Source organism: Macrobrachium nipponense, chromosome 26, assembly GCF_015104395.2.
Source record: "Macrobrachium nipponense isolate FS-2020 chromosome 26, ASM1510439v2, whole genome shotgun sequence".
NCBI lineage: Eukaryota > Metazoa > Arthropoda > Malacostraca > Decapoda > Palaemonidae > Macrobrachium > Macrobrachium nipponense.
This window is the reverse complement of record NC_087215.1, coordinates 41485997-41498345: the sequence shown is the minus strand read 5'-3', so window position 1 is coordinate 41498345 and position 12349 is coordinate 41485997. Positions and strand designations below refer to the sequence as shown.

Sequence of the window (12349 nt, the reverse complement as noted above, 5' to 3'; positions counted from 1 at the left end):
GCTCTCACCTTCATCTTTATTTTGTTATTTCGCTTGATCGCAAGCTGATAGCACTATTTGTTTTTTCATGTGACTGACTGCGTGTTCATCAAGAATATCATTAACAGAAAAATCGACAGTTCACAACTCTATTCATCTTCCCATTGCTTCACAGAGACGGCAAATGTATTTTTCAATGATAAATGAAAAGTGAAACAGAATCTATGATTTCAAACGTTGTGCCAACCTTAGAAATAAATTTACATAACAGCAGAAAGTAAGGTTGATTCAATACAAACTGAAACAGAATCATTGTGAGTTGTTGCAGTGAATAAGATACTTTTGGAAAATAAGAGTCGCAACTCCCTACTTTAATCTAATGACAACCTGGTGGACAAGTATAGGAAATTTCTTCAGATATAAATGCTCTTGGATCTTTGCCACTTAAGCAGGATTGTATTACATTCTCTCTATGTTGATTTAGGGATTTTAAATCATAACTGTTGAGACATCAGATAAAAGGGTCCCATTTCAAGGAAATGTAAGACAGTTTAATAAGAGTAATATTTATATCATTTTTGTATTTTATTAATGACAACAAAAACATCCAACTCTTTAGTTGTTATTAATTCTACACGTGTACATTATATGCCGACATTAGCAAGCTAAAATGCGTTCTTCAAGGACGGCACTCCTGAGAATAAAATACATAGTTCTCTATTTGCTTTTCCCATGAATATAGCTTAGCTTGCATTATACTAATATTATGAACTTTTTAAGTTTATAATTTTCGTTTTACAGATATTTATACCGATATGATTTACAGTACCTCAGAAAGAATTTCATACAGACCACAGGTAGTACTAAGTGCTTTGGCAATGATAGATTTAACTTTTCACTACCTATCTACTTATATATCTTCTATAATAATAAAAACCAAGTGGACCTTTCTAGTTTGTCCGTCCCTGGTGAAGGTGGGATAGGTAGGGGATCAGGAGGGTAGGGGGGGGAATGACGGGCACCGCCGTGTTCCAGCACAGCGTAGCTCGCATCATCAAGCTCGTAATAGTTTGACCAACAGAAATTATGTACGCAATCTCAAAGAGGTAAGCAGGCTTATATTGATTTAATAGTGAAGATCACTATTTGAATACGTATATTAACACTCTCACAGGTCACTTCGAAAAGGCCGTAAACTTGAAGAGCAAAGTTTGACGAAGAAGAATGTCTGAGCTGAAACGCGGAACTGACAGGACTGATAGGAGCAGAACTGAATAGATGTTATCTAACCGATAACTAAGACAATAATGAGTCGCTGGAAAATATATAGGTCAACCAGTGGCGGATTCAATGGGGGCACCTCATTGGATATGAATAGATATGAATAATGGAGCATTGCTTTCTTTCAATGAATCAATATTAGTAGCAAACATTTGCTTAGTGAATGATTATTTCAACAACAACAACTACTACTACTACTATGTGTACATATATGTGCGTGCGTACATATGTAAATATTGATTAAACTGACTGTTCCTACTCTCAACCACCAGTCACCATCAACACAGCTGTTCATTGCATAATTTGTTTTTGTCCTTGTGTGTGTCTTTTCCAATTTTTCGTCCTCCCTGTCAGTTTGCTTTGTGCTACCAATGTGGGTAGGTGTCTTGTGCCCGATGTATTTTGCTGTTTTATATTTCTTAATTTTTGTAAATTTTTCATTTCTTTTAAATTTTTTAAATTTCTTTAAATTTGAAAAAAATTAATTTTTTAATTTTTTATTTTTTTCTCTCTCTTCTGGTTTAAATGTGAATATGGTGTTAGTAAGTAAATGTTGTATATAATCCTTATTATGTAAACAAACAATATTTATTTTATCGGTTTTTAACCTGTAATTCTATCAAGCGATACGAGACGTCGGCCTTTTAATAAAACGGATATAAACAGGACGCCTTTCCATGAACTCCAAATTGTCTACTGCCTGAGCGCCTGCTCCTGTCCTTGTGTGTGTGTGTGTGTGTATTGTATATATATATATATATATATATATATATATATATATATATATATATATATATATATATATATATATGAATAATTATTACATCACCGTGATTCATATAAATCATTCGAGATACAAATGTCCTTTAATATCTAACTCTCTCTACCTCGGAATTGATATATATATATATATATATATATATATATATATAGGTATATATATATATATATATATATATATATATATATATATATTTAGATATTAAAGGGCATTTGTAGCTCGAATGAGATATATATATATATATATATATATATATATATATATATATATATATGTGTGTGTGTGTGTGTGTGTGTGTGTGATAATCCTAAGTGCCAGCCCCCGACCCCCGTGAAAGATTTCTAGATCCCCCACAGAGGTCAATGTCAATAAGGAACTTCAAGAGGTGGAAGATTTTATGAGACGTTTGTAACCGTGTCAACAGTTATAATGGTCCCCGCCATTGGTAATGCAACTAAGAGTAGCAACTGACATGATCTGTTCCCATACATAGTGTCACACATAACCAAGTAAATATAAGAATTATATATATAAATGGTATATATAAAAATCTAAATTCGTACATATAAAAGTGGTATGTGCAAAAATTCTATATAAATGTATATACAAAAATGGTATACTACATGAGAAGTTCTAAGAAAGAATTGTTCTTACAGCTTCGTCAAGGCAAGATCAGGTTTGTGTAGGGAGGGATCTCCGAGCATGCAGTTGACCAGTTCTCGTGCACCTGCGATCATCTGCAAGTAAAAATCAAAGTAAGATGTCATGCTAGCCAGAGCACCAGTTTGCAAGCAGCGCTACCCACAGTCACTGCAAACCATAAAAAAGAAGAAATGACGTTTTTAATTTAAACTAAATCTTAAAACAATGGCTGTGGGCAGTACCCACAGTTCGTTTTAATCCCCACACCGTGAATATGTTTACTCATTTACCTTACATTTTCTTGAATAATAGCCATGGAAACACGATTCAATTCCTGTTCTGTTCTTTTACCTTTACACTGAACATGAAAGTGCATCTTATTGCAACTTAGGGAAAAAGCGTAACTGCAAGAAAAGGCAAATCGTATCAAATGCTCCCTAAATAAACACAATGTCAATTTCCCGTTTCATTTAGAAACTTCGAATGCATATTAGGTGAGTATGCACAGAGAATTGTCAAAATAATGAATCAAGATTCTGAAAATACTACCAACACAGGTGCTGGTGATATGCCTGAATATGAGGAAAACTGAAATTGCTATCTCATTTCTGTACTAAACTGATTCCAATAATGATTGTAATAATTATTCAAATTCCTATAGTTAGAATTCAAAATAGTTTAGTCTCAGTACAAAATTCATCAACAAAATTTTCTTAATAATTTTTTTCTTAGCTTCTTGCTACGGTGAAATTTTATCTCTAAATGAAATAAAGAACAATTCGACTTTCGAAAAGAGCATTTCAATGATGATATGAGGTACTTTAGCTGCAAGTTATCATTCAGACTTCTTGGCATTAATTATATACCCGAGTATCCTACTTTTCTTCCTCTGGAAGCACAACATGACTGCATTTTATGACGAGTCTTCGTTTCTTTTCAAAATGATGATGGTGATGATGATGTTACCACACTCGATCACAGAAGAAATCTACCGATGCTAAATATGATCACGTCAATACTTCCCAGAAAATGACGTCTCCTGGCACGTGGTGGAGGAAGGACTGCCAATATTCGTCCTCTCTCTTACCTCTTCGTGAGTGAGTGACATACATACCATCTGTGGTTTGGTCAGGCGGAGCAGCATGAAGGCGTTGAAGTCAGAAATTCTGCCTCGGGGAGCTTCCGGGTGTCCTTTGCTTCCCAGGAGTCCTACCTCCTGCAAGAGTCAGTGTAAGTGTCAACTTCGGATGAGGAGGAGGAGGAGGAGGAGGAGGAGGAGGAGGGATCTTTCTCTGAAGGAGACTTTTTCTCTTTTGTTATATTTATTCTGACTGATTTTGATGTTACTGCTAGTCTTGCTTTACATTCCATTTGAATGAGTAAAAGGGGATTCAGTAAACTTCGTTGTCGATCATGAATAAACTCTCTCTCTCTCTCTCTCTTACTCACACACACACACACACACACACACACACACACACAACATGATACATCTGGGTATTCCCTTTGTAATTACAATTTCCTATACAAAGACTTCTGTCAGATGAAAAGCCCGCGAAGATTCTGACTAGACAACGCGACAGACATGTTACTTACCTCCATGAGGGTGTCTTGGCTGATGATTTAAGAATCAGTTTGCCATGATCCATCGGTACTCTCAAATCTCAAACATTCAGAACATGCAACTTTTTATATCGGAGTACAATTATATCCTGGTAAAATGGAATAAATGGAGAAGTGCAGTAACACTGAAAAAAAAAAGATGTGCGTATATACACAAACGAGAGAAAATAGTGTGCTTTGAAGGAATAGCGACTCGAATAAAAATAACAAATGAATAAGGTTTGACGCAGAAAAAGTGATACAGTTAACTTTCTCTGATTGAGGAATATTAAAAAGATATGATTATATCCAGCGATTTTATCACATATTTTAGAGCAGGAAGGAGTTAAGCTTTTAAGAATCTTTGTCCTTTATTGAGTTAACTGAGTTTATTGACTCTGATTTAGTCAACTTTTAACGGTTGTCAAGCGACACTGCTTGACTTCCAACGCCTAACAAGCAATAGATTTCTACTTCTACACATTTAAGGAACATGCAAGGAATCATTTTATACTCAACATATGCCAAAGTAGCTTACTTATAAAGAGAGAATTTGACAACATGATCTAATTATATACGAAAATATACCTTAATATTATTCATCAACGTATGGTAGTGACAATTTTCATATTGGCTCATAATCTAGCTAGCTATCTAAAAGGAAGAAGATATGAATTCGACGCTCTCATATACATTATAGTTTCTTTAAATGGCATCTAATATCTTTCGAACTTCCGTATGGAGTTAGAATTTATATTAACCCGGTATGTACGAGTATCCACCTACGCGTTACCTCCGAGGCGCTATTATATAATACATATATATATACATATATATATATATATATATATATATATATATATATATATATATATATATATATAGATATATATATATATATATATATATATATATATATATATATATATATATATATGTGTGTGTGTGTGTGTGCATGTATGTATGTATGTACAATGGCGGAAGCTCAAAGGGACGGAGTGTTTAGTACTAGTCCCTCAGGGATCAACGTATTATATACACCCATTTCTATATATTTCTATATAGTAATAAATTATATACTTGATACCAGAGGGGCTAGTACTAAACACTTCGTTTCACTGAGTTTCCCCCACTTTTGGTACTAGCACCGCGTAGGTGGAAACCATAGATACAGGCTCAATATCAATGGCGGACACTTACCGGGTTAATACCATTAGAATCTATGTCAGAGGCAGTACAACTGGTTTCTTCTTTGAAAAGTCCTTATGAAGTCCTTTCATCATCAATTCCTGTTACCAAAGAGGAAAATGAAGAGAAAATAAAAAGACCAAAATAGCAAAAAAGATCGTCACAGAAAGTAACCGAATAATAACTTTGGTGCCACTCTACTACCATGACGAGGTTGTTGATGTTGACGAGCAGGCGTTTGCCCCTCAGAAGATCCTTGATGGTCAGATCGAACTCCTCGTCTAGGCCTAAAACAGACTCCAGGGCTTCTCGCTAGCAAAAAACCCAGCAGTTAATCACCCATTAGCCACATGCAGCAGGTAAGGAATTTCAGGATGCTAAGCTCTTCGCTACAGTGCTAGACTATGCACATGGCATGAGCGAAGTTGCATGACTGAGCGATCACTGTGTGTGCGAAACGTCGCAGACAATGGAAATGTTTATCGGAATTCACGAATAACAGGAAAATGAGATTTATGTTTCATTTATTTCTGTTTATGTCTCAATTGATTATTTAGTAAGTAAGCAACTGCATTGCGCCGGTTTGAAAGCAAAACACAGGGATTATATGAGCTCACATGCCAATCAATTTGCTTAGTCGCCAAGTGGAAGCCGCAGAGTCTAAGACTCCACCACTTTGTGAGTTACTGGCAACACAAACAGGGTTAGGTAATTAAATACTGGATATTTAATCTTTAAATGCTGGATATTTAATCATTAAATGCTGGATATTTAATCATTTTCGTAAGATAAGGTTAAGTAGCTTTAAAAAGCAGAAAGGTGTTTTATGTCTATAAATATCAATATATAATATATATGTGTGTGTGTGTTGTGTGTGTATGTATATATATATATATATATATATATATATATATATATACATATATATATATATGTATATATATGATATATATGTATATATATACATATATATATCTATATATATGGGATAGTTATATGTATATATTATATTTAATTATCTAATCTATATATATATATTATATATATATATATATATTTATGTATATTATTATATTTATATATGTGTATGTATATTTTATGTATGTATATTTATATATATATATATATAATATATACATAACATAATAAATATATAACATTATATATATATATCATATATATATATATTTATATGTATATATATTTATATATATATATATATATATATATATATAATAATGTACTGTGTGTGAGTACGGGTGTCTGCTACGTGTAAATGGGTTTTCTACATCTAATTGTCGGGAAGCCAAAAGCCTGAAGGAAAGTGTGTGTAAAACCTCAATGAAATGACGAAAAATAATACTTTTATAATCAGGGAATTCTGAGGCAGAGAGAGCATTCCAAAGCCAAGGGAGACGTGTGTTACGAATGACTAATACCACTGATTCACTGAAATACAGATTATTATTCTTGATAAAAGTTTTCTTCGGGCTGAGAAAATTCATTTCAAAAACTCGACCTCGGGCCTCAATATATTATTATTAAAAGGGGTACTCAAAAGGTTCGTGCGAAAACCTTGGAGAATCGCACCCACCTCAACTTTGTTTAGAGCTTTCAAATGCTGAAGTTCAGGCCTCTCTTTTGTCAAGAATTTCAAACGCAGCCCCTTTCAATATTGTGAGATTATGCGTATGTAAATTAGTACTCTACAATGTTTTCCTTTACTTTAAATTCGTTAATTAATCTTTACATCAATGTTGGCGAAGAAATGCTTAGAGTCAAGTTTAAAAAAAAAGGATACCCACAAATAATTCCAAAAAAAGAATTGTACAAGAAAATGCTGAAAATGAAAAACTATTATGGATACGAATATACATAGGTTTAACGAAAATCTAATTTCATAAGCAGTAATGGGAAAAGCCTATCATATTTCTACTTCAAAAGTTGCTTTATGTTAGCAAAATGCATTTTGATGGTGGCAAGTGTAAGTATCTTGTTGGAAAACGAAAGCAATATTAACAATATGCAGGTTTAATATTATTTAAGGTTATTATCTGTATTAGCGAAGAACTTCGCGCGAAAATTTTAATATTGCATAAATATTAACAAAATATGATTTCGGTATCCTTCAGCTGAGGTAAAGCCCCGTACACGCTATGCATCATGATGCTCGCAGTGGTTAGATGGATGCGTTGAAAAACGACGTTTTCAACACAAAGCCGCATCACCAATGTGTTGATGGGTTGGAGCCATTTCATTACTCGCTTAGTGTTGCACCATCATTCAGAGGGAAAGGACGTTTGCTCTCCACCACCCACCAAACCCTTGAGTGGACAAGGACTAACACAATACACTTCATTGAATTACTGAAGGAACATCCATCTGTTTGGAACATCAAATGCAAGCATTACAAGATGAGAAACATCAGGAGTGCAAGCTTGGAAACCATAAAATCAGAGTTATCGAGTTTTGTAAACTGTACACTGCGGAATAAAGACATTACTAAAAAGCTGCACACCCTGAAGACACAATTCTATAAGGAAATGTCTGCAATCAAAGCATCACAGAATTCTGGAGCTGGCACAGAAGATCTCTACACTCAGAAGTTATGGCGTTTTGATGAGCTGCGTTTCCTGTAATAAAAAAAATATTTGTGTACTTTGTACCTATATTTGAACCTTACTCTCAAATAATCCTCCCTAAGGACATTATAGATGGCTTCACTGGTTTTGGGGATGATTAGACCGAGGCTCTGTTTTGAAATCCTGGTTGAATATTGGAGGCTTGCATACGATCCTCCAGCTGCAAGAACGAGCTGCTGGTGATATGCTGTCTAGAAAGCTGGTGTCCTGCTTACAAATGTACGGTTCAATTTTTTCCAACAATTTATAAAATGCAAGGATTGCCATTCTTGTGTAATTTTCAAAGTCTGTTGGATTTTCGACTTGTAGCTCCAAAAATATTTCATTGAAGCTTCCCTTCAGAGGTCGCCGAGAAAGCCATTGCTTACACCACAAGGTTCTACGTTTCTTCCTCAAAAGTTTCTTTTTTGCAGCACACAGAGCAACTACACCCCACAGTAGAGTCTCCTGGCAAAGTACATCATTGGCAGACATCCTGCCGTTGAAAGCTGAACTGCGAGAACAAGTGAGCAGTGTTGCAGTACAGTTTGGCCGCTATTAATTTTATTCAACACCACTACTACATCACGTAGCTGATACATGATGCATAGTGGCCAAACTGTACTGCAACACTGCTCACTTGTAGAACTTTGTGGTGTAAGCAATGGCTTTCTCGGCGACCTCTGAAGGGGAGCTTCAATGAAATATTTTTGGAGCTGTAAGTCAAAAATCCAACAGACTTTGAAAATTACACAAGAATGGCAATCCTTGCATTTTATAAATTGTTGGAAAAAAATTGAACCATGTATTTGTAAGCAGGACACCAGCTTTCGAGACAGCATATCACCAGGAGCTCGTTCTTGCAGCTGGAGGATCGTTTGCAAGCCTCCAATATTCAACCAGGATTTCAAAACAGAGCCTCGGTCTAATCATCCCCGAAACCTGTGAAGCCATCTATAATGTCCTTAGGGAGGATTATTTGAGAGTAAGGTTCAAATATAGGTACAAAGTACACAAATATTTTTTTATTACAGGAAATGCAGCTCATCAAAACACGGTAACTTCGGAGTGTAGAGAGCTTCTGTGCCAGCTCCAGAATTCTGTGATGCTTTGATTGCAGACATTCCCCTGTAGAATTGTGTCTTCAGGGTGTGCAGCTTTTTAGTAATGTCTTCATTCCGCAATGTACAGTTTACAGAACACGATAAATCTGATTTTATGGTGTCCAAGCTTGCACTCCTGATGTTTCTCATCTTGTAATGTTTGCATTTGATGTTCCAAACAGATGGATGTTCCTTCAGTAATTCAATGAAGTGTATTGTGTTAGTCCTTGTTCAGCAAAACCTCAAATGAAGTATATGGAGGCGTTTTGAAAAAAAAAATAATTGCGATTATTTTCCACAAAATTCCTGTCACCAGCCACTGTTTAGATATCCATGCTCTTATTATTTCTCTCATCATGAAATAAATGTAATATTTGCTATCTTTGCTGCTATTCAAAAATAATATGCATTGACGACCCTCCCGATGAACCGACCGAAATTTACTGGCACTCATGTTATCAGTATTCGATTCATTCGTTGTCATTGTTTATAATTCAGACGATTTTGATGAATTAAAATGGGGTATGAGCTGCAATTGAAATCTCGTTCTGTACAGCCATTAGGAAAGAGAAAAAGATGTCTTCTGAAGTGAGTATATAAACAAGTCTTTGAAAACAAGTAAACTTCGGTAAGTTAACGTATAGATCATCTGTAGGCTACAGCTAGTAAATGTAGATGTTTCCATTTCCTTGACCGCAAGAACTGAATGAAACTTGGCACTGCCCACTACACTATACAAGGACAAGTACAGCACACACCTCCGAATGCTGAGGAAACACCCACATATTGGTATATACTTAATTTATGCTACTAGAATTATTGTCCATTTAACTGCAACGTGCAAGGCTAATTTATTTACAAATTCAATTCCTTTCCTCGGATGCTATGACTTGATTTTTATGAGTTTATTGTCATTTTCTTTATGCAATCTGGCTATGGAGGTAAGGCTGAAGAATTTAATATCCGGTTATGAGAGTAAAGTTTTGGAGTATGGCGATAATGAAGTGATAAACTCTAATTATGAAGACTGCAGATCTAGGGATTTCATATTTTATGCAGTCAGAGCTTGTTGCACGTATTGGTGTTCCGTGATTTCATTACAGTTTATTTATTATCAGATTATCGTGTTCATTTCATCACTTATCTGACTGACGCAATTTCTTCAGTACCTCCACGCCGTAGCTGGGAAAAACTTGCTCACTAGTATCATCTGGTATACCCAGTGTCACTCTTACTAATGTGGACTACTTCAAGACTAAACTTCTTATGTGGGAAGCATTCTAAATTTTTGTTATTACTCACACTTCTTACCGACTAAATCTTACCTCTTCATAGCGAGACGGATGTAAAATGACTCGCCATGCTGGGGGGGTCAAGTGGCCGTCATTTGCCGCCACAGCCGCGCAGAGCGCTGTGATGAAAGCCAAACGATGATTCGGGTGCAGGGCGCGGCTGACGTGGTTGACGACCAGCTCGGTCACGCTCTCGACGAGGGAGCTGATCCTCTGGTCAAAACTCAGCGCCTCTCCGCGTCCTCCGGAAGTGATGCAGAGGCTGAAGAGCTGGATGGGTGGTGAGAGGGAGAAATGAGTTCCAGGAATTCTGGCTTTTACGAAATGCTTGTCTTGGCTTTGATCAGATGATCAATATACCTTCTAATCTTTATGAATGAATAAGAATTATTAATCCTTTGGTTTTTTCCCGTTATGAAACAAAATGTCTGTCCGTTACTTGTATGCTGTGTATTTGTGTAATGGTATGCAGGCATCAATTTCTTATAGATTTTCATAGCTTCATTTACTGAAGGAGCAACTAACAACCTTCCTATCCACTGATTTTCCGGAACTCACAGAACCCTTACGTGTAAAAAATGCTGGAACGAGAAGATATAACTGGGATCAAGCCTCTTCAGGGCCGTAGAGGTAGAAAAAAGAAGCCTTCCCCTGGTGGCGACGGGGCGATACTTGTCTCTGACATTCCCAATCTTCTGTAATGTACGCTGGCATTCCCCAAGGCGGGTGCGGAACTCTGCGGACGTCGACTGTAAAGAGGAAACGGAACTTTAGAAGCACTATGTTCCGACGTTTGATCGGTCAGTAAACCGAACTGTTTCCTGAGCAAGAAGTTTTGCAGGTGAGAGTCTAATTACAAAAAGAAATCTTACAACGAAACGAGAGGTTGCTAAAACTAGAAATTAACTATGCAAATTGCAGAAAACAAACATTATCTTTAACAAAGTTTATAAGAGCTCATGTGTAAAACCAGTGCTAAACTCTACCTTAGCTTCGTAGAAAGCTGCCAGAAGTTCTTCATTATCTAAGAGGGAGGTGGAAGTTTGGGTTAGTTTCTTGAGGATTGTGTCATCGACTGCGTCAAGAGATTTCTGGTCTCGACTAATGCTGGCAGTCAGGTTACTCTGCTGGTCAAAGAGGTCACTTCTCTCCATCTTCAAGACATCGCTGTGAGAGAGAGAATAGGCAACTTTATACTGTACAAAGGAAATGTTTTCATCTTAATAAGCTGTGGCGATCATTTTTGCATTGGATTTTTACTCGTTGTAATTTCAAGAAGAGGCAAATATTAAAATAGTAAAAGTTTTCTGTAACTTATCATAGTCGATACTTAAGTGAGTCCCCTTTCCTTCGAGAACTAGTGGAGGGAGGGCGAATGAGACTCTTGTGACATAAGCGCACAGTTCTTGAGGAAGGACAGGCGCCGCATCGCCCGTCACCAGCACGATCTTCACTTCTATGACTCCACCATCGGGGCCCTGGACCAAATATTAGACTATACAAGTTTCGTGCCTTTACATTGAATTAGATTAAGCTCGTGTTTAGAATTCCTTGCTTCACAAGAGCTCCTTTTAGTTAATGACCAACGCTGTAAAATATGTTCGTATGATGAATACATTCTTATATCACGAGTATATATATAAAAAAAATCACTTGCATTAGATTTATGACAGAAGCATCACACCTGGATAGCTTGAGGAATCTGAAGAATTTTCCTGAGATTATAGGTGAGATGAGTAGGCGTTTGCAGGATGAGAATAGGTTTCTGGGCGTGGGCGGCCGCCACTACTTTGGAAACCACACCTTCGTCACCTGCGTGAAGTACTTGTAGTCCTCCTGATTCCTCATAAAGCTTTGTTA

At 36.3% G+C, this 12349-nt stretch overlaps 1 protein-coding gene across 1 annotated transcript in view; it reads right to left on the bottom strand.

The window, feature by feature from the left end:
• The window catches only part of LOC135199647 (dynein axonemal heavy chain 6-like), a 159546-nt gene that overhangs the window by 8367 nt on the left and 138830 nt on the right, over positions 1-12349 (bottom strand). The window contains exons 26-33 of the mRNA XM_064227804.1: positions 12174-12325; positions 11804-11967; positions 11476-11656; positions 11059-11238; positions 10523-10759; positions 5678-5785; positions 3798-3899; positions 2696-2778 (exon numbers count right to left, since the gene is read on the bottom strand). Coding sequence (XP_064083874.1) covers positions 2696-2778; positions 3798-3899; positions 5678-5785; positions 10523-10759; positions 11059-11238; positions 11476-11656; positions 11804-11967; positions 12174-12325 — 1207 coding nt within the window. The remainder of the gene's footprint in view (positions 1-2695; positions 2779-3797; positions 3900-5677; positions 5786-10522; positions 10760-11058; positions 11239-11475; positions 11657-11803; positions 11968-12173; positions 12326-12349) is intronic.